Genomic DNA, 22,500 nt, shown 5'->3' on the forward strand with positions numbered 1-22,500 from the left:
CGGTCATTTACCAAATTCTTAATCTAAAGGGCTCAGGTGTCTCAGGTGAGCTCATGATTAAGCAAGGTGTTTTTAGGCATCCCCCCAGTTTTATTCCAACCCTCCCCAGGGGGTGCTGCAGAAGGTGCGGCAGCCTGAGGGTGTGCCAGATGGTTCGCCGACTCAGGAGAAGCTCACCTCTTCATCCAGCTGCAGTAAGCCGCGTAAGCACAAGACCTCCGACAACGAGCACAGCCATGGATCTTTCTTCCTCAGGATTGGTGCCATTGGTAGGTGGCCCTTTTCTTTCTTTCTTTTTTTATGTTGCATCTCTGCTAACCAGGTTCTGAAAGTTTTTAAAAACTTTTTTCTTTATCAACATTGTTTAATTTTAAGGCATTTCAGAATTCATATTGATTACATGACTTCAATTTGCAGCTTTTGGTCTTGGCACTATGATCTACAACGGACTGGAGTTTGGTGTGTTCTTTGAGATCCCCACATCATCCCCTTGCTACCAGATCTTGCGAGGTGTGAACCCACTGCTCCAACTGGTGTTCACTTTCATGCAGATGTATTTCGTCTTCATGAATGCCAGGGTAAGCCTTGGTCCAGGTTAATGTTAGTGGTTTAGAATGATATTTGCAGATTAGATCTGATGCAGTGCCTATATTTTTTTTTATAAATGAAAGGAAAAAATACATTGTACATTTCTTTTTCTTTTATCTTTTACTAGAGAAATATTAATATATTTCCTTTTTTTGCCCATTGCCAGTTTTTCACTATAAGAAGTATTTATCAAACAGCTGCAGTATCTTCTGAATGCGTAAGATTATGGCATTGTCAGGTTATTCCCTATAGTGAAGAATAATGAGTTTTAAAATCCCCACAGCTGAACATCCACAAGTTTAAATTCCTCGCCCGATTTGGCTTGATGCACATTGTTGCAACCAACTTGTGCGTCTGGGTTCGCACTCTGGTGAGGGAAAGTCTGAAGGAGATCAACGAATTCAAGGTGTCCCAAGGACAGAAGGGAGAAGACTACATGATTCTAGGTATGTGGACGCAATAACGGTTGACAGTGTAATCTATGAATGGATGGGGTTTGGTATCCTTTCTGAATGGTGAGGTGATAGTTAACTCTTTCCCTTCTATCAGGTAACAGGTTGTGGTGAGCTTCATATGGGTTGGAGAGGACATGACTGCTCTAGAATAATTATTTTGAAGATGATTTAAGGTCTTCTTTCTTCTCCGCCATGTCTTTAGAGGCATGAAATACTTTAGTGCTGAGGCATTCCCTCCATGTATATTTTTTTTCTATTCTATTAGAGAGTGAGAGCTACATTACTTGTCCAATTTGTAGTTATTAGCTAAAAATCTCTCTCTATTTGAACACTATGAAAAAATCTAATTCTAACATGTTTATAGTAATAAGTAGATTCAAAATCTAAGCTGGATGCTTTATAATGTATGAGACAGCCTTTCAAGGACTAACAATTCTAGCTGTGTAGATAGTCTGACACTCTCTCTCTTCTCACTGACAGAGGGTATTCGACGAGCACTGGCCAATCGTGGCCTTCTGGCCCCCAACGGGTACCTCTATAATCTGGACAAATTCGTTGAAATGCAGGAAATCAATGAGACCTTGCAGCAGGGTATGTCCATTTGGACTACAGTGCATATTTTTTGTGAGCTTGCGTCTGTTGGACCTAAACCCTCGTGTTGACGTTATGGTCTTGTCACCCTAGTGCTTATTATACTGTACTTAATTTTGACCGCTCTATATTAGCACAAGAATGTTCTTCCCTATTCTGAATGTTGTAATAGATTTACTTGTAAATGTCCCAGATCTAAAGGGATTTCATATATAACCCCTAATTCCCAATTAAAACCTATATTTAAATCCTAATTATCTTGTACAGGAGAACTGCATCAAGATGAACTATGCATGACAACTTACAAAGGAGATATGACATAGTTGGAATGCTAGTTAGTTCTTGTACATAAGATGACATCTGGCCTTGCCACTTTTGATACTCTTTACTTGCATGTCCCTCGTGTAATCCTTAGAATGGAAGCAGATTTCCTTTCCCATGCTTTGTATCCTACCAAAAGGTTCTTACCATGTTATAAAACTTTCTTGTGGCCCTCTTTTACAGAGGCATCCACGTTCCCCACTTCTTGTAGGGAGAATTATAGTTTTTGTAAACCAGTTTTGATGATGTAATTTGTGTGATCATAAGAGGGATAAAATATGCTTGAAGAAACAACAAGGCACTTCTAACATGATATTCCACAGAGAGCGCTTGGGTGACCGAGGAGGACATCGTAAACCGTACCTGTGAACGTGTTGAGATCATGGGCTCCATTGTTTCGGACTCGGCGCCCTACCTGTATCCATTCATCGTGGAGTATTCTCTCATCGGGGCTTCTGTGCTCTATATCATGTGGAAACACATTGGTCGCAATCCTAGGTATGTTGAAAATCTTTTTTTCTTTTCTTTTCAATAGGCTTTAACGAGCTCTCATGTATAGCTGTGTATAAGTATATTAAAGAAGTGTGTGTGTTTGTTTGTGTTCTCGTTTTTTCTTACTTTTATTCTTTTTAATATTTTATTGGAACCATACTCTAAATCATTCTTTGAGAGTCTCAGAGTATTTTAAAGTATGCATTTGATGAATGCATTCAGTCCTTGAATGAATTTAATTCTTAATGTTATCATTACTACTTTTTTTTAATTTATTCATCAGAATGAGTTATAATTCCACCCATGATGATCAAAGCTATAAAGTTTCATTTCCACTTGACAGGTTTGTTTACGATCCTGAAGTTGCTGGGGACGGGATGTCAGTGGTGTCGCGCCGTTGCCACTCCCGCGTGGATTGTGTTGGCGCCAGCAAGGGCCTGTTCTGTGGACTCCTCGTGCTGGTGGCTTCACTCATCTGCCTCATCCTCTTCTTTGTCCTAGTCAACCGTGATGAACTCAAGATGCTGGCCATCTACCTGGCCGATTGTTCCCACTGTGGCATTATGTTCTTCAGCATCATCGCTATGTTTATAGGCTTTTTCAGGTATGTTATTTCATGTAAGGTTGTTCATTTATATGTGAAATGATCCTTGGAAAGAGATTTATCTTGGTGTTCCAAGCAGAATGTCCGTGAATAATAGAAATTAAAATATGTAATTAATATTTTTGCCTAATAGATATACAGTTATAGGTCTGATAATTATAATTATTTTGATTAATCATGCAGATTGAATTTCAATAAGAAAATTGTAATTAGTCAGTATACTAGGATTTTGAAATGTTTATTTTAAAATATATATATATGTATACATATTTTATGATAATGCACAACACTTTGCATGGTAAAAAAGAAAAGAAAAGAAAAACAATTGGGAAAAACAATTTTTCTCTGCCAGAGTTCGTCAATTGAAATTCCATGGAGAACGAGAAGAGGAACTGGATGACATTCTCCTCATGGTCTCAGCCTTTGGTCTCTTTGCCTATGCTGTATTCTCAGCTGTTGCTGGATCTCTGTCAGCCTACACCAAAGAACCAAACTTACTTGTGATGGTTACAGGCATTCTTTCTGTGCTCCAGGTAAGTGTTGATGTATGACTGTGTTCCATTAAATATAATGTTATTTCATATACTTATATATTTATATATATATGCTCTCCATATAAAATTCGAGAAAGATATGAAGGAAGTCTTACAAAAAGAATCAAACCTTATATGTTGCACTCAGATATATTTCATATATATAACTCTAATTCGAGTCATTCATTCTGTATCGTTTATATCTAGTATTGCTCACGTATATGATTTGCCCTTCAGGTGATTATCCAGATGGTATTCATCAAGGATACACAGCGCCGCCAGGTGTCACTACCTGAACATGAACGAACCAAACCCGGTCGTCAAGTTGTTACGTTCCTGCTCATCTGCAACTTGACCATGTGGGTCATCTACACCTTTGAAACACAAAAGGTGGAAGCAAATCCTGTCCAGGTGCGTAGCTTAAAGTTTATGGCTGGTTGAATATTTCTTACACAAAAATGTCATGAGTTGATCCGTTAATTGTTTTTGTCTCATCATGATACTTTCTTCCAACAGTTGGAGTTCTTTGGAGACTTACCATGGACTATCCTCCTGCGCTGCACGCTGCCCCTGGCCATCTTCCACCGCTTCCATTCCACAGTGGTCCTGGCTGCCATCTGGAAGAATTCATACAAGACCCGTATTGAATGAGGTTTGCCGGGAAGGCCGCCGCCCACCACGACGGTCCACAGCATCAGTAGTTGCTTTATCCATACCAACGGAGTGGCCCGAGGGGTCCCAGAGAACCCACCCCCGGAGCTGGAACCCATGCTTCACACACCCACTAGTCCCCCACCTGCCCTGGATCAACGCTCAGAACATAAAGTCTCTCTATTCAGTATCATATGAACAGTATCTGTTTCAGTCAATGGTCCAGCAAGATGCTATTTGGAGTATTTACTCATGATAGGTTCAGTAAATATTTCATCAAACAGGGTTTGCATACACAGCATATACTGAAGTTGTTCTACATCAAAATGTGCCATTTTCAATGGAAAATCACGAAGAGTACAAGCAGCAATGATGCTATGGACAAAGTGTTATTTCTTAATATTGTATTAGGTGTTACTCATGAGCAGTTTCCTGCATTTCAATGAAGGAAATTTCAGTGTTTTCATGTGATGATTGATATATTGGATTTACAGTAATCTGTTTCTTAAATCAGTGATCAGTATTTCCGGTGTAACTGCGTGTGAAGGCTACCAGACTCTGTGTTGTAAGTTATGCCTCAAAGCTGTAAATACTGTAGATGCTTACCCCGAGCTTTAAGTCAGGCAACTGCTTTTTGTTATCTGCAGTAATAGTGTACTTTAGGCTAAGTCGCATGGAGAACTCACCTACCCTTAGCTCGTGGGTCCTGATCAAGCTTTTTTTTCGACTATTGCAAATTTTATGCTGTTCAAATTCAACCTGTGCATGATATAATACATTTTACTTGCTTTTAGAGTAAAACTGCAATGAATTTGTAATGAACAGACAAAAAAATCAGCTGGTCGAGATCCACCAAATAAATGTGTTCAGAATGAGTCTCCGGCAGCTACAAAAAGTCACAAAAAAGTTTCGGTTTCAGTTTCTCTCTCAATTTCCAAGATTTGTATATACATTAGGCTCACTCCACCATGTGTTTTATCCAGCAGCACTTTCCCAGTTATGTTTATACATTAGACCTAGGACTCCTGCTGCAGTAGAGATGTGTTGCACCATGTAACACAATGGCTGCTTTTGTAAATACCTTATAGCTGTCTTGCTGTGTGTTTGACCCATCTCAGTATTTCTCCATAGTACATGATTAATGGTATTTGTGCAAGGTGGAAAGTATTTCATTTATGATGTCCATTTTATAATATGAATGGAAATATTATTGTAGTGTGATGTATTGTTCACACAGTACTTGATGAGATTCAGTGTCAGTTACTAGACTTCAGAGAGGAAGCTCATAGGGGCATTAGACACCCCAGCTGAGTGTGCTAACATACTGAGTTCATCAAGTATTATTTTATTCAGAACCATTTGTATGAAGTGTGTGTTCATTGTACCTGTCCCATATTAGGCAAGAGCTACCGAGAATACCTATTAATTTTATCAAACTTATCCCCTCTTCAAAAGTCTGTAAAGGTTACTGTGAAGACAATAATGCATGGAAACCCTATTTTCTGGTAAGTGATTCATTATCAAAGTATAGAATATATTTTTTGGTCCCTTTTGTTTCTCTGTAGCTAGTAGCTTTAACGAATCTCTTTGATGAGTATGTGAGTTATTGACCATATAAGATAAAACTTGTGTACAACTTATTGTGCATCTCACATTTTGGGGTTTGGAAACACGACAATAAGTAGGATGACCTGTAGCAAAGTTTTACATGGATTTTGCATTTTTTGAATATGCGTAATTTTGTATTCACGAGCAAGTCAGAAACCGGACTGTTCTCATTTTGCAAAAGACTTGTAGCCATGACTAGTAGCTCTTTTGTGCGTGGCAAGCCTCTGTGAGTTTCATCTGGAGCAAGTCTTCAAGCCGTGTTATACAAGAAGTGTGGCCTGGAGTGCACTACCATGTTGTGGCTTCATCATCACTATTGGTCTGTTGCTAAAGTTTTAGCAAATTTACACTGCCATTAATTTCCAGCATCAGAAAAATTATGAAAGAAATACCCTGGTTATTGTGATCTTTCTTCAAAGTGGACCATTCTCTGCCAGGTTAACAGATGCTCAGAATTATCCCATCGAAATGATGATGATGGACTTTGCTAGGACTTGGTAGACAGGCCACAGACTATGTTTATTGCATTAAATATAAATGTTCGTACCATAACTCGACTATCTGTATCCCTATGACTTGTGTGTGCTTACATGAAAATCACTTGAGTGTAGACATTGTTTAATGGTGCAGTATCTTCTGTCAAGTAAATTGTTGCTGAATGTGAATTGGTGACTTTTTATGACATGAAAGTTTTCTGCTAGACAGCAGAAATCACCCCCTTTCAACTTCTTTGCTGTTGATCAATCTAAGGCATTTGTTCAATACTGACTAATACTATTAGACTCCGAAGAAACAAAAATGGAGACTTTTCAATACAAAGGTAGCACATGTAACAAGTTTAAAAAATAAAATTTGAATTTTAAAATACATCCAATTTTTTATTCCAGTTATACGATTCAATAATAAGCCCTATAAACCTTAAAAGTACAGCCATTTGAAGAGATTTCTTTGAATAACTTTATGTATGGATTTTCATTTTCTTATAAATTTGCATTTACATGTGATACCATGAAAAGGAAAGTTCTTAGTCAAAATACAAACATTATTTAACTAATAAGGATAATTACTACCTTTTAGTGCAACAACTAACATACGATATGAAATTATAAATAGGATTATTTATAATTCATAACCAAATTTATATTCTACTTTTTAGAAAATTGTAAAGCCTAATAACATCCAAACATGGTTAAGATTCATCATAAATGTCGTGTAAGAATGTTGGAATAGCTAACTATAAGGTAAATCCTCACACTCTAAAGAGCTTACAAACTACACAACAAAAGGCCTTATCTGCAGCGTCATTATCTGCAATAATTGCCCAAAATTCGCAATAATTTTCTGCCGTATTTCAAGTTCTATTGCCAAAGAGCACCACCCGCCCACGCGTACCAACCTATCCAGTAGGGGCGCCAACACGCATGCGCGAACCATCGCCGAATGGCGAAAATGCCAAATATTTCCTGATTTTTATTTTATTATCGTCTCATTGAACCGTTTAAAGAGTATCTCAATGATGGTTTACAACAAAATTTATGTAACACTGAAGTAAGATTATAATGTATAATATACTGCATATTTCGAGACTCCAGTTCATGCGTGAAAATATAAAACAAATACCACCATATGTAGCTTTGATAAATGGGTGGTAAATAATTGTTTGAATCCTTTGGCTTGGATTACACTTACTTTTTAACTCGTAAGAAACTGAATTTACTAAGTGTTTGACATGAAAAACATTTAAACAACAACAAAAAGTCTATTGGGTGTATTTATATGTTCATTCTCAGGGCAGACTGGTAATCAAAGGCTGATGAAGTATACAGTCACAATCAGAGTAATGCGTTCGAATTTGTTTAGATTTGATGGGCAGCAAGTGGTCTCTTCAGAGAAAACTGAAGTAAATCAAGTCGGTAACTCATGTAAAACAATAAAATACCTGAGTTTATTATTATCTACTGTGATAACCTATAATGTTTGCAAATGATAATAATTTTGTGTTGTGCGATATCCATTTTAAACAAGACTTCTGTAATACACGCACAATATGCGAGGATAACTTTTGTTGCAATGAAATTATTATGAAAAGTATAGCATACCTAGGTGAATAAGCAGAAATAAATTTTGCTTTGATTGATGTGTCATGGAATGAATTCTATATTTGCACAAATAAGATCTATTTACTGACTGCTAATCTGCATAACTAGTTTTTTGAAGAAATATACTTTTTTCATGCTTAAAGTAGCATGATGTTAACATATTCAGATTCACAGTCCGATATGAATTACTAAAGCAAATAAGAAATGTATTTTATGAACTTAAGTGTTTTTCATCAGAGGAAGAAGCAAATAACTGTAAAAAAAATGTTTTTCAAAGGCGCGCCACAGAGTCACGGGTCACTCTGTGAGCGTGACGGCTGATTTTGTTCGAGTGGTACGACACTTTCGCTGTCGTACGCCCGACAGTGCCCATGAAGTGAAATGATTTCAAGACTTTTGACGCTGCAGATAAGGCCTAAAGTTGACAAAATTTTACGTACAAGTAGATGCTTGTCTCTGACAACAAAACATCCTAAAAATTTTGCTTCAGGATTTGTATAAAGAAAAAAAAAGTTTAGCTCTATCTTGTAAATACTAGATATTGAAATCATTAAAAGAAACAGGTTATCAAAAATATTAATAACTTAAAGTTGGCACAATTAAATCTTTTGAAATATTTCTTTTCTTTCCAAGAAACAAGTTAAAAAAAAAAAAAAAACATACAAACTAAATATTGAAACAAAAGGAAAATAAAACAAATTTTCTTTCAGATCTGTATTCAGAAGTACAAAGATCAAAAATACATGAATGCATGACACTAATGTATTCAGAAGTACAAAGATCAAAAATACATGAATGTTTGACACTGATCTTTGAGAGGGTGAGCAGGACTGGACGACCATGAAGTCTCCCAACTCAGTGATGGAAAAGGCGGAGGTTGGAGTGAACCAGAATCATATTGTGTTCATCACAAGCTTCAATGACAATGTTATCATTATTAGATCCAGCTGGGCTCACAATGAACTCCACTCCACTCTGCAAATTATGGTATATGGTTAGCAAGTTTATTACAAAATGAAAACTCAAATAAATAACATTATACAAAATTGAAATGGTTCATAAATGTATCTGAATAAGTAATATAATGACAATAATTTGTCTTATTACATAAGAATACTACTCTACAGCAAGAATAATTTAAGTAACTGCCTCTATATCTATCTATCTATCTATCTATCTATCTATATAGATATTTATTCTACAAGATAAATCTTGGACTGTATCATCTGACAAGAGCTTGGCAAACTATCTTGCCAGAAAATACGTGGTCGAGGATTGTTTTCTTTAAGTCCTAATACATTAGGTCATGGACTTAGCTGTGCAAGTATAGATAAAGTGAACTTTTATAAGTGATGTGGCCTTAGCCTTGCCATAATTCTGGAAATCATTTTTAAAACTAGTGTTTTTCTGTGTTTTTTATGGCCACTAGATGTTTATCTCTATCTTCAAGTAGTCCCATTCTGAACATCTACCATACAAGATTCTTATAACTACAGAAAAATTCCATACACCATCATTACATTACTTATCTTGAAATCCATGGAAACGGATATTTTAAATATTAAAATCTATTAACAATACCTGCTTTGCTCTGTCAACGTTATCCCTGAATGGGAAAAAGGCATCTGATGAAAGGGCAACGCCTGTCAACTTCTGAGTCCAAGCATCCCTCTCTTCTTGGGTCAGCATAGCAGGGACCTCTTCAAGCACAGAAGCAAACTGGGACTCTGGCATATCTTTTCCTGCAACAGAAAACATTTATGAAATTTAAAATTTATGAAGCTACTGATGTTTATGAATATCCAAATTATCTGAAATATGTAATATTTTAACTGCTTCTTATAGATTTTCACAACAGAACACTAAAAACAATACAAATTATGAATAAGTAAATTAAAATGACACCAACCAACAGTGCCACCAACAAAATTATCAATGGCATTTGACTTTTCAGCTCTCTTCACTCCTTCCTTGAATTTCATACTCAGCACTCGGGGGTGATGTCGCATCCACCTACAAGTTACAGAAATTACATGAATGTAATGTAAAAGCCGTTTTAATTCATTTTTCTCAATGTCAACTAATGCCTTACAAATCTCTACATAGTGCCTACATCTTTTTAAAATCAAAATTATTTATTATCAACTGCAGAAAAAAATATTCACACACCAGTTGTTTGCTTTGTCTCCAGCCAGTCTTGTACAGTGGATGCGGGACTGCTGCCCTGCACCAATACCAATGACTTGGCCTGATTTCGCATAACATACAGAGTTGGACTGGGTGTATTTCACAGCAATAGAAGCCACAATCAAGTCACGTATGGAATCTTGGCTCATCTGAAAATAAAACACGGTCAACAATTATACCCATTAGATAATGTAAAAATCTTACCTCATTAAATACACATCGTAAAGCATAAAATTAAACAAATATCTTTTAAAAAGCTAATATATCTCTCTCAAAAATACAAAGTGTTATTCATATTCAATAAAAACACCACAAACATACGTCTTTCCTCTTGGTGACAATATTTTTCAAGAGCTCTGGAGTAATAGCTGCGTCATTCCTCCTCTGCTCAAGCGTGAGGCCAAAGATTGTTCGTCGCTCCACAAGCTCACCTTCATACTTAGGGTCCATCTGTTGAGTAATGAATAGATATTACATACGAGAATAAGGGAGGAGGAGATAGGAGTGAGATGGAAAGATGTAAAAAAAATGTAAAAAAGGAAAGTGAGAACAGGAAAACAGAAATTATGAAATATAAAATAAGGTCAAGTGAAAAAGTGGTTAAAAAAGTAAAGAACAAATAGAAAGAAGGGAATAAAATTTGGGAGAGAAGAAAAAGTGTAAATAAGAGAGAAATAGGGGAAAATGAAGAGGTAGACTGAATAATGTGCGAGAAAGAGTAAAATGAATGTAAAGATATGTATGAAAAAGGGAAACAGGAGAGAGAGCGAGAGGGAGAGAGAGCGAGAGGGAGAGAGGGAGAGAGGGAGAGAGAGAGAGAGAGAGAGAGAAGAGAGAGGGAGAGGAGAGGAGATAGGGGGAGGAGAGGAGAGGAGAGAGGGAGAGGGAGAGGAGAGAGGGAGAGGGAGAGGGAGAGGGAGAGGAGAGAGGGAGAGGGAGAGGGAGAGGAGAGAGGGAGAGGAGAGAGAGAGAGGGAGAGGGAGAGGAGAGAGGGAGAGGAGAGAGGGAGAGAGGGAGAGGGAAAAGGGAGGAAGGAGTGAGGGAAGGGAGGGGGGAGGGAGGGAGGGAGAGAGGAGGAGGGAGGAGAGAGGAGAGGGAAGAGGGGAGAGAGAGAGGATGAGGGAGAGAGAGGGAGTGAGGAAAGAGAGAGGGAGGAGGGGAGTGAGGGAGGAAGGGAGAGAGGGAGGAGGGAAGGGAGGGAGGAGAGGGGAAAGAGAGAGGGGAGGCAGGAAGTGAGGGAAGGAGAGGGAGAAGGAGGGAGGGAAAGAGAGGGGAGGGAGGAAGGGAGGGAAGAGGAGGGAGGGGAGGAGGGAAAGAGAGAGGGGAGGGAGGGAGGGAGGGAAAGAGAGAGGGGGGAAAGAGAGAGGGAAGGGAGGGAGGGAGGGAGGGAAAGAGAGGGGAGGGAGGGAGGGAGGAAGAAAGAGGGGAGGAGGAGGGAGGAGGGAGAAAGAGAGGAGAGGGAGTGATGGAGAGGGAGGGAAGGGAGAGGGAAAGAGAGGAGGAAGGGAGTGAGGGAAAGAGAGAAGGAGGAAGGGAGTGAGGGAAAGAGAGAAGGAGGAAGGGAGTGAGGGAAAGAGAGAAGGAGGAAGGGAGTGAGGGAAAGAGAGAAGGAGGGAGTGAGGGAAAGAGAGAGGAAGGAAGGGAGTGAGGGAAAGAGAGAAAGAGAGAGAGAGAGAGAGAGAGAGAGAGAGAGAGAGAGAGAGAGAGAGAGAGAGAGAGAGAGAGAGAGAGGGAGAGAGAGAGAGGGAGAGGAAGAGAGAGAGAGAGAGGAGAGGGGAGTGAGGGAAAGAGAGAAAGAGAGAGAGAGAGAGAGGAGGGAGTGAGGGAGGGAGTGAGGGAGGGAGAGAGAGGGAGTGAGGGAAAGAGAGAGAATAGGAGGGAGGGAGGGAGGGAAGGCAGGAGGAGAGGGAGGAGAGGGAGGGAGGGAGAGAAGAGAGGAGGGAGGAGGGAAGAGAGAGGGAGAGGGGAAGGGAGGGGAAGGGGAGAGGGAGGGGAGGGAGAGAGAGAGGAGGAGGGAGGGAGAGAAGGAGGGAGAGAGGGGGAGAGAGAGAGGGAGGAGGGAGAGAGGGGAAGGAGAGGGAGAGAGAGGGAGAGAGGGAGAGAGAGGGGAATGGAAGGGAGAGAGGGAGGGGAAGGAGGGAGAGAGGGGAGAGAGAAGGAGAGAGAGAGGGGAAGGAGAGGAGAGAGGAGAGGAGGAACGAGAGAGAGAGGGGAGGAATGGAGAGAGAGAGAGAGAGAGAGAGAGAGAGAGGGAGTGAGGGAGTGAGGGAGTGAGGGAGTGAGGGAAAGAGAGAGGAAGGAAGGGAGTGAGGGAAAGAGAGAAAGAGAGGAAGGAAGGGAGTGAGGGAAAGAGAGAAAGAGAGAGAGAGAGAGAGGAGAGGAGTGAAGGAAATAGAGAGAGAGAGGGAGGAAGTGAGGGAAAGAGAGAGACAGGGACATGTAATGGGAGAGAGAGGGGACATGGAATGGGAGAGAGGGGGGACATGGAATGGGAGAGAGGGGGGACATGGAATGGGAGAGAGAGGGGACATGGAATGGGAGAGAGAGGGGACATGGAATGGGAGAGAGAGGGGACATGGAATGGGAGAGAGAGGGGACATGGAATGGGAGAGAGAGGGGACATGGAATGGGAGAGAGAGGGGACATGGAATGGGAGAGAGAGGGGACATGGAATGGGAGAGAGAGGGGACATGGAATGGGAGAGAGAGGGTAGATAAAGAGGGGAGGGAGAGAAAAAAGGGTTAGAGAGTTGTAACTCAAAACAGTTTTCCAGTATTCACTCCAGGAAAACAATGGAACCCATATTATAAGCAGAAAGATATGGTGTTGGAGTCAACTTGAGACTCCGTGACTCTTAAGACTCGCTTCGGACTAAGATCCATCTCATCTTCCCGATACATGCACGTGAATCTCGACCTTATTAACCTATCACTTGAAGACTCTACTCCTCCGGTTCGCCATCAGCCAAGTTGTGACAAGGGAAAGTAACCTCAACGCAGCCATAGCATCCAGACCAATGTTCCAAGTCCGCCGGTTGTGTTTGTTCCCCGGGCAGATGTAGTCATGGCAACGACCTGGGTCACCAGGCAACGACGGCGAACAAAATCTCGATCATGTCCACCCGGCTTCCGCTTCGCCCGATCGCTCACGGCGATGGGAAGAATTTATCGCTCGTCTGTTTGCGTAAAATCTCTATCTCTCTATTTTTCTCTCTATCTCACTTTCTCTCTCTTTCTCTTTCTCTCTCTTTGGAAGGCATATGTAAGTATATGTAAATGTGAAGGGGACAGGTAGACAAAGAGAGAAAGAAAAAGAAAGAAAAAGAAAGAAAAAGAAAGAAAAAAGTGAAGAAAACAGAATAAGGACAAAGGGAAAAAATAAACAGACACAAACAGTGAAATATAAAAAACGTAAAAACCGAAAACAGAAAAAAACAAGAATAGGGGAAGAGAAAAAAGAGGGAGGATAAGGAAGGCACGGAGGGAGAGAGGGATGGAGCGATACAGAGATAGTTAAATAAAAAAGAGATGGTAAAACAGAAATAAAAGGGATAGTAATGAAATGAGAAAGATAGTAAAGGAGACAGCAAAAATTAAAGAGAGTGAGTGTGAGTGTGAGTGTGAGTGTGAGTGTGAGAGAGTGAGTGTGAGTGTGAGTGTGAGTGTGAGTGTGAGTGTGAGTGTGAGTGTGAGTGTGAGTGTGAGTGTGAGTGTGAGTGTGAGTGTGAGTGTGAGTGTGAGTGTGAGAGTGAGAGTGAGAGTGAGAGTGAGAGTGAGAGTGAGAGTGAGAGTGAGAGTGAGAGAGAGAGATCGTAACGAAAAAGGAGCTAGTAAAGGAAAGAGATCGTAATAGAAAGCGACAGTAAAAGTGATCACAAGAAAGGAAACAAACACCCGAGCATACTAATCGAGAAACAGGGCGAGACAGGTAGTAAACTTCACGTGAAGGTAATAACAGGGACCTGACATTAATCGAGTCCCTTCGCAAGTAACAAGATCCCCCCCCCCTTGCGCTCATCGCCCCCTCTCCAACAGCGCCATATTGGCAACAGGTACAAGGCGGCGGACAGTCTGACGTCGTCCTCTCCCTCGCGCGGGTCACCTCCCGCCACGGACTCCGGTATTAACCAAAACGGAACAGAAAATGGAATCGCTGCTCTTGAAATTAATTAAAGAAAAACACTGAGTGAAAGTTATACGGACATATTTAAACTGTACAGTACACGTGTTTCGTTCACGCTAAGTACAACTGCTGACGTTTTTGTGTATAAACAATGAAACAACTTATTAAATTTAACAATAGAAAAACTTAAACAGCGAGGACATATAATTAATTTGTACAAATTCATCCTTTAACATCAAATGCTAGTATAATAAATAAAATCCATGGTATACGCAAGTGCAAAATTAAGTCTGTGGAATGTTTACAGAGTAAATAAATATTCATAAAGTATTTACTATGGAAAACTATCGATATGCGAATGACGGTCCGGTCGGCGAGGGAAATGGGTGGCTGCCGCTGATCCGCCGGACGGAAAGCCGCGCTCCAGCCCCCGTCATGAGCATGTACATTCGCATTCCACAAAATGACAGTGAACCGTTTATTTACGGCAAGGAATCACAGCCAAGTTATGAACGTGTATTGCCAGGCTATGGTGACGGAATGTATGTGAACGGCGCCAACGCATTTGCAGATTCTGTGGATTCTGACAGACACGTGGGAAATGGCGGAAGTTTTGGCGGGAATGTCGACGATTGGTGGATCTGGCGAGGTCGCCAGCCGGTAAATGAAATGCCAGCAACAACTCCAATTTACGCCACCGTCCAAACCAGTAATGAATCGGCAATAACAAACAGGCTTCCAGCTGGCCATGACACACTGCTAAACACATTATTTGAGGTGGTTACTGAAGAGCAGGACACTAATGAAGTGCAAAGTCAAAGTTCAGACCTATGGTTCTGGGGGGACTCGGCTAATTCTGAAATTGCCATCACTTCCGAAATTACTGAACCCGCAACCTTTGATGCCGATTCAAGCGTGTCACAGTGGTTTAGGGGAAATACAGTGAGTCCCGAAAGTTACTTCTCTTCAGGAGGTTTGTTCCCCTCTAATAACGATGGAATTTTTAACATAACAGATGAGGTGTCTACTTCAAACAGCAAGCTAGAATTTGATTCAGCGACCAACCTAACAACAGACTTCTGGACTTTCCTTGGTACAACATCATGGTATGGGCAACCAAATGTTTCCACAGAGACATCAACCTCATTTGACATTGGTATTTCTGCTGCTCAATTTGGTAACGGTAGTGAAATATATCAGAGCCTTGATGCCCTCACTACCTACATTCTGGCTTCCATCTTCGCGACCCTTTTAATAGTCTCTTTAGTCTGCAATACACTAATCCTCGTCACCATCTTGTCACGACACTACCTAGGCCAGAATTTCTTCGTCCTTTATGTGAGCCTAGCCGCCTCTGACCTTCTTGCTAGTGTGCTGTTAGTTCCTGTCCTCATCATCAGCCTCCTGGACTCTCAGATGATGCCTTATAAGATGTGTATGCTCATCTCGACAGCCATGGTCCTTGCCACTTTTATCTCCATGGGGAGCATCGTTAGTATTAGCATTATCCGCTGGTGGCAGTTCTATAACTTTAATCAGACGCGCACCCATGAAAGGGTTGTGGTCCGTCTCGTCGTAATGGTGCTCTGGGTGAGTGGAATGGGAATTGCAGCTGGGTATGCTCTCCATAATATGTTCCGTGCTAGTCCTAGCTGCTCCTTTGACTTTTGGACAGCCACCTTAGCCAACACTTTGCCTCTCACTGCAATGTGTGTGTCCTTTGGTCTAGTAGTGGTCGTCCTGGTAAACTATCTCACCATCAAGAAAATAAAAAAGAAGTCCATCTATACTGAAAACCACCATCAAGGCTTAAGGAACAGTGCCATCAATAATTTTACCAAGCTCGTGGATAATCCATCATTTCCTCAGAAGGCGGGTATTGACCAAATTAGCTCTGATGTTAGCTCACTAGGCGGAGAGTACAATAATAGTAAGTTGCACCAAAGATCGTTCCCTCTCCCTGAAACTCGTCATGATCCATCTTTACAGAAAGCAAGGAAGACAAACACCCAAAGGGACAAGCAATTCATGAATAATTGCCATGGCACATACAATCCACAGTCAACACCATTCATCTCAAACAACAAGCAGTCTGGACCTTGTTTGAACAGAATTCCACCTACACAATTTAACTGTAACCAAATGATGCAAACAAACATGAAACCTCCACTCAACCAACTACCAAAATGTGTTTCCACTGCAAATTCAGCATCCCTGGCAGCTAAGTCGGACTCCAGTGTATACAAGAAAAAGGAAACATTGTCCTCTCAGCCCTCCCCAATTGGCTTCAGGAGGCCTGCCAGTGACTTGCAACCTTTATCAGGCTCCGAGTCAGAACCAGAGAGTGAACACCTCTACCAAGCAATAGAGCCAAAAGATACCCAAGAGGAGGTAGCTCAGCAGTCATCGAACAGGAATCAAGTGCAAACACTGCCACAGACAGTTATCAATATAGCCCTGCCTAATGCAGTTGTGAGTAACTACAACATAGCAACTGAAACAAAACAACACCGGACTACTATCATCAACCCTGTGACAATGCCTCCAGATACACATACTGTTAACACTATAGCTTGGAAACTTCAGAAAGTCTATGACTATCTGCCTCGCAACATGCAGAAAAGCAAGGTGGAAAGTTTTCATGAGGAACAAGACATTCCACAAAAAGTTTCTCCTTGGCCTCTCCTCAATGGTCTTCATGCTGATACAGAACAATGCAAAATTCAAAGTTCTGGTGATACAATGAATGTTAAAAATGAAGGAAAAATCAGTAGTACTGATATCCAGGAAAATCTATGTTCTGGATATATGGCTGATATGTCTGCACCCTCAAGCAAGCAGAGCACACCACATCATAAGCTGAATCGCATCCAGCGGATGGCCAGGCTTTCAGCCCTCACATCTGCACGTAGCACCACTAGATTTGCCTCAGCACTCGAGTCTGAGGACGAAGAGGAGGAATATACCCGTCTTAGCAATCCTCAACGTCCTGACAGGAGTTGCCAATATGAATCTTCTAGTGCAGGAGCTTTACCAGGAGGAATCAATAACATAGCAACTGACCTTATTATGCATCCGGTCCGGTGGAAATGTGTCCGCACCAGTCACCGGCTTATTGCCTTTTTTGCCATTTCTTATTTGCCTCTGCTAGGCCTCCAATTGTGTGTATATCTTGGTATTAGCTCTTCTTCCTATTTAACATTAGATATTTTAGTCCTTATCACATTCATCCATATCCTCATCCTTATGGCAATCCATCCAAGTCTTTATGGATACCAGAGCCCAATTCTACGGAATGCCATTAGGAAACTCACAAAGAGAGTTATATTCTCCTCAAGGTCATGCAACAGCTCTCTTGCACTCAGCAGTCCTGCAGAACACATTTTGCATTATGAACTCACCAACCAAAGGCCTTGTAAATTAACTTTGGATACTCAGGGAAACAGTGTCATAGATTCAAACTCCATTCCCAGCTCTTCTAATATGAACAGCATAGCCAGTAACAATCATCCTATTCTTTTATCAGCAGATACAGCTGGTCATCAATTGAAAGAGTCTTTGAAGCCTGTCAATACATATCACTCTCAGGAAACTCAATCTCCAGACTGCCCACCTACACCCGTAAAAGTAAAATCCTCTCCTATTCCAAATCGTCCATCTAGTCATCCATCAGGTACATCTGTCCATTCAAGCAATGTATCTTCAAGTGCTAACCGTCCTTTCACTAGTCCACCCCATCTTTTTCATCTTTCCAGTCACAAATATTAGACTGTAGTCACAAACTATGACTAATGTTATTAGTATAATAACAGTAATTATAAAAAATAGAAACTGACTTGTATCAGTAACTTCTAGTCACAGTTACTCTCCAAAAGAGCGCATAACTATTGCCACACCTAAGCTATAATAGCTAATTGTTAATCCACTTGTTTTTTTCCAATGACTCCTTAAGTTTGAAATTTGAAAATATTTCATCTTAACAGTATCTAAATTATGGCTTTAAAGGAAGGCATCACTAACATTTTCTCTGTTAACTGTAGGACTGTAGATTATGATCCAAATTTTAAAAATTATTCCTTATTACTCCTATGACTTTTTTTCTTTATAGCAGTAAGTATATGAATATAGTTTTTTTTATCATTTTGAATACTGTATATATAAAGGATTAAATACTGTCTGCTGTTTGCATCTGGTGCACATATAAATTATCTCACTGACCTTTTACCAGTTTTTCAATTCCAGACAAAAGTCTTTGGCTTGAAATTATAATGAGCTTTTATAGCTATATATGATAAATCATAAAACAATTTGTGAATTTCATCCAATAAATCAGAGATTAGCTACAAAGTTATGTGTGAGAATATTTTGCTTAATCTATTTGCAACTGTTTGTATGTATCAAGAGCATTGTACTGTTCTTATATTTCAATTGTTTACATCACTAGGCTTGTAAAAAAAAAAAATCAAGCATAGTGTCATGCATCCTATCATACATTTAACCACTCTAAGGAAAAGTGTTTTATCACAATGTATGTATTTCTTGCATATTAGTTATGCAGCATGTATATAGTTTCCTTCAATTGAATATATCTATATATGTGTATATGTATATGTATAAGCATTAATATGTATCTATCCATGTCTTTTTTATGCATATTTATAAATATTTACACATACATATGATTACATATACTATATTTATATACATTTAAATTACACTATGTTCCAAATGCCAAAGCAATAATAAAGTACCTGTTAAAACGACTGTGGATTTATTAACACATCCATGATCATATAATTAAATATATATACCCAAATGTATAAGTTAACTACCTTATGTACAAAGGAAGATTAATTGGATATTTGAAGCCTTGATATAACAAATGATTACACACAGAAAGTGCCCATGTAAATTGAGAAAAGGCCTTCAGCATATCTGTGTATCTTCCTGTCTTTTCCTTCATTGTTTTGTTTTCAACTTGTTCAGCATGAATCCTTCAAAAGCATTTGTATATGGATGCACACTTTTGTCTGCTTGTGTCTGTGCTTTTGCCTATCCCTGTGCTTTTGCATGTGTGTCTGAGCATGTGCCTGAGTGTGTTTAAGCCTGTGCATGTGTATGGTGTGTATGTACACTGAAATTATTCAGACTTACAAGTATACTTCCAAAAAGGTATTCAAAGGGTAAATTTACTGACCTGCAACACACAGTAGTTCCCACCTTTCTTCTTCTTAAGGAGCTCTAAGGCTTCTGGTGAATATGAAGGAGCAATCACTCCATCAGAGACCTGGTTGAATATTATCAAAATTATAGAGATAAGCATGAAAAGACAGTTGCACAGCATGTAGCATATGAATAAGAGTAGGCACTGTTAAATGTATTTGATACATAAAGTTTACCATATTTGCAGACAAAAAAATAACAAAAAAGAGGAATTCCCGAGTTAATACTTCTACCACCACAACTCATACAGACTGCTTACAGATTATAAGATTCCCCTGATGACAAATATAATCACCTATATCATTCACTTAATTACAGACAATGTACCATGACATACCTCCCGCGAGATGATTCTTGCTGTAAGAGCATCACACTCGTCTGAGAGGGCCACAAAGTCTCCAAAGGAAGACATTCGATCTGCTCCTCTTGCTCTGGCATAGGCAATGGCCAACGGAGTGAGGGAACCTAGATCTTCCACCATACACACTTTTGCCTAAAACAAAGGAATTCTTTTTGGTGAAAGAAAACTCTTTTGGAGATGGAGTAAGAGTAATCTAGAATAAACAAATAACTTCTTTTTGGTGAAAGAAAACTCTTTTGGAGATGGTGTAGGAGTAATCTAGAATTATTTATATTAAAAAAATATTAACTATGATCATTTTTGGTTGCACAAGAGGTAAAACATTATAATTTCCAATGTAAAAAAGTATACATTCAGAAAACAAAAACATATCTACCTCCTCCTCAGTCAAGGGTGTGGCAACAGCTGCTCCAGCAGGTGAAACATGCTTAAATGATGCTGCTGCAGGAAGATCCAAAGCAGCACGAAGCTCTCGCACTAGCTGCCATGCATTAAGGGCATCACACAAGTTGATAAACCCTGGTGAGCCATTCACCACTGTTGAGAAGAGAATAAATGGTGGTGGTTAGTCACACATTGCTATATCATTTCAGCCACCAGTTCTTAAATATATAAAAAATATACAAAAAAGAAAAAAAAATCAATACGTGAATAATGCTTCTCAATACGTGGTACTTTAAGTCTATAATCAATATATCACCTAAGCCTTTATTGACTACCTGTGATAGGAAGCTTTGGTCCTTGAGTATAAACTTGAGCTGGTTTCTGATGAGGGTTCATGCCATAGCGTAGGGGCAGATGGGCCACGCCCTTGGAGTAGGTTTTACGAAAGTAGTCACTGATAGCATCATCATACTGGGCAGTATGTGTGAATGCCTTCAAAGCTAGTTGCTGCCTAATAATTCAGAGAAGTATGATTTCAAGTCTTAATTATCAATTATTATAATCAAGCTTTAACTTTGACACAAAAGTCTCTCAGTATCATAAGACAGTCTTTACATTAGTAATAGGAGATCTAACAGTTGTGTGCTGGGATTTGAGATTTCACAGATTTATATGCCAATTAAGTAGTAACTATGCTAATCATAATTTAATTTCTAATGTCTTATTAGTAAATGAATGATAGCAACTCTGAGAACTTGCTATAATCACTCACTTTCTATAACAAATTTTCTGTTACATTTTAATTTGAATTTAATAATTCATATTTTCTTCATTCATAGCCATCTTATGAGTCAAAATGCAGTTTAATATATCTGCTACTCTAAGGATACTTTTATATCGCTTACCTGGTGGCACTCTCTGTGTTACCAGCGTTGAATTCTTCCAAGACTTTTCCATAATCTTCTGGGTCACACAGTACTGTAACACGGCTGTGGTTCTTGGCAGCAGCCCTCAGGAGTGTTACACCTCCAATATCAATGTTCTCAACAGCATCCTCTACTGTGACACCCTCCTTTGCCACTGTCTTCACAAATGGGTACAAATTGCACACTACAACCTGGTGTGGAAAAAAAATCAATGACCATTAAGAATCTCCCATTTTACATAAGGCTTCTTAATCAAGAGCTGAACTAATTACAATTATATCTAATTTCAAATGTTCTCAAATACACACAGTTAAGAGCCTAAATAAATATATAGAGACATTAAACTACTTTTACTCATTCTTACTTGAATAGGACTGATGTTTCTCTCAGTAAGGTCTGCAAGGTCAGAGGGTATATCTCTAGCCAGAATTCCACCATGGATGGTTGGATGGAGGGTTTTCACACGCCCACCAAGCATCTCCGCTGCACCTGTCACTGTTGCTACATCGGAGACCTGCACAAAAAACAATTATTTATACTCAGTAGGGAGAGAGAGAATTATGAGGGGAGCAGGAAGTGGGGGTAAGGGGGTAAGGGGGTAAGGGGTTAAGGGGGGTAAGGAGGGTGAGAGAAGGAAGGAAGCAGGGAAGGAGGGAAAGGGTATGAGGGAAGGAGGGAAGGGGTAAATGGGAAGGGGGGAAAGAGAATAAAAGGAAAGACAGGGGTAAGGGGTAAGGGGAAGGGGTAGGAGGAAGGGCAAGGAGCTAGGAGGGAGGGAGGGAGGGAGGGAGGGCAAGGGGGTAGGAGGGAGGGAGGGAAGGAGGGCAAGGGGGTAGGAGGGAGGGAGGGAAGGAGGGCAAGGGGGTAGGAGGGAGGGAGGGAAGGAGGGCAAGGGGGTAGGAGGGAGGGAGGGAAGGAGGGCAAGGGGGTAGGAGGGAGGGAGGGAAGGAGGGCAAGGGGGTAGGAGGGAGGGAGGGAAGGAGGGCAAGGGGGTAGGAGGGTGGGAGAGAAGGAAGGCAAGGGGGTTGGAGGGAGGGAGGGAAGGAGGGCAAGGGGGTAGGAGGGAGAGAGGGAAGGAGGGCAAGGGGGGAGGAGGGAGGGAGGACAAGGGGGTTGGGAGGGAGGGAGGGAGGACAAGGGGGTAGGGAGGGAGGGAGGACAAAGGGGTTGGGAGGGAGGGAGGACGAGGGGGTAGGAGGGAGGGAGGACAAGGGGGTAGGGAGGGAGGGAGAGAGGACAAGGGGGTAGGGAGGGAGGGAGGGAGAGAGGACAAGGGGGTAGGGAGGGAGGGAGGGAGAGAGGACAAGGGGGTAGGGAGGGAGGGAGGGAGAGAGGACAAGGGGGTAGGGAGGGAG

General features: G+C 40.7%; 3 protein-coding genes across 28 annotated transcripts in view; 2 read left to right on the forward strand and 1 right to left on the reverse strand.

Annotated features, from left to right (window-relative positions):
- Positions 1 to 6,508, forward strand: part of OtopLa (proton channel otopetrin-like a) — a 419,182-nt gene extending 412,674 nt beyond the window's left edge. For 12 of the 26 annotated variants that reach the window (XM_086553513.1, XM_086553524.1, XM_086553521.1 and 9 more), the window contains 9 exons: positions 110 to 269; positions 418 to 578; positions 872 to 1,034; positions 1,524 to 1,634; positions 2,279 to 2,453; positions 2,791 to 3,051; positions 3,404 to 3,584; positions 3,822 to 3,995; positions 4,101 to 6,508. In XM_086553513.1, coding sequence (XP_086409639.1) covers positions 110 to 269; positions 418 to 578; positions 872 to 1,034; positions 1,524 to 1,634; positions 2,279 to 2,453; positions 2,791 to 3,051; positions 3,404 to 3,584; positions 3,822 to 3,995; positions 4,101 to 4,235 — 1,521 coding nt within the window. In that variant the 3' untranslated portion in view covers positions 4,236 to 6,508. The remainder of the gene's footprint in view (positions 1 to 109; positions 270 to 417; positions 579 to 871; positions 1,035 to 1,523; positions 1,635 to 2,278; positions 2,454 to 2,790; positions 3,052 to 3,403; positions 3,585 to 3,821; positions 3,996 to 4,100) is intronic. The other 14 variants (XM_086553514.1, XM_086553515.1, XM_086553529.1 and 11 more) reach the window with 2 other exon arrangements.
- Positions 6,509 to 8,641: 2,133 nt separating this feature from the next.
- Positions 8,642 to 22,500, reverse strand: part of LOC122265908 (bifunctional purine biosynthesis protein ATIC) — a 20,653-nt gene continuing 6,794 nt past the window's right edge. The window contains exons 3-13 of the mRNA XM_043035386.2: positions 21,510 to 21,659; positions 21,125 to 21,336; positions 20,555 to 20,730; positions 20,212 to 20,372; positions 19,812 to 19,967; positions 19,449 to 19,538; positions 10,451 to 10,579; positions 10,112 to 10,278; positions 9,852 to 9,955; positions 9,524 to 9,684; positions 8,642 to 8,917 (exon numbers count right to left, since the gene is read on the reverse strand). Of these exons, the coding sequence (XP_042891320.2) occupies positions 8,798 to 8,917; positions 9,524 to 9,684; positions 9,852 to 9,955; positions 10,112 to 10,278; positions 10,451 to 10,579; positions 19,449 to 19,538; positions 19,812 to 19,967; positions 20,212 to 20,372; positions 20,555 to 20,730; positions 21,125 to 21,336; positions 21,510 to 21,659 (1,626 nt within the window). The 3' untranslated portion in view covers positions 8,642 to 8,797. The remainder of the gene's footprint in view (positions 8,918 to 9,523; positions 9,685 to 9,851; positions 9,956 to 10,111; positions 10,279 to 10,450; positions 10,580 to 19,448; positions 19,539 to 19,811; positions 19,968 to 20,211; positions 20,373 to 20,554; positions 20,731 to 21,124; positions 21,337 to 21,509; positions 21,660 to 22,500) is intronic.
- Positions 14,203 to 19,025, forward strand: LOC147468528 (uncharacterized). The gene has a single exon (XM_086553511.1). The coding sequence runs from the start codon at positions 14,588 to 14,590 to the stop codon at positions 18,017 to 18,019; it is 3,432 nt and encodes a 1,143-aa protein (XP_086409637.1). The 5' UTR covers positions 14,203 to 14,587; the 3' UTR covers positions 18,020 to 19,025.

The sequence above is a fragment of the Penaeus japonicus genome, unplaced genomic scaffold (genome assembly GCF_977035675.1).
Source record: "Penaeus japonicus unplaced genomic scaffold, GWHDUDI00000001_assembly GWHDUDI00000028, whole genome shotgun sequence".
NCBI classification, from domain to species: Eukaryota; Metazoa; Arthropoda; class Malacostraca; order Decapoda; family Penaeidae; genus Penaeus; species Penaeus japonicus.

Coding starts and splice junctions, on each gene's coding strand:
- LOC147468528 (XM_086553511.1), top strand. CDS start 14,588: ATGGAAAACTATCGATATGCGAATGACGGTCCGGTCGGCGAGGGAAAT.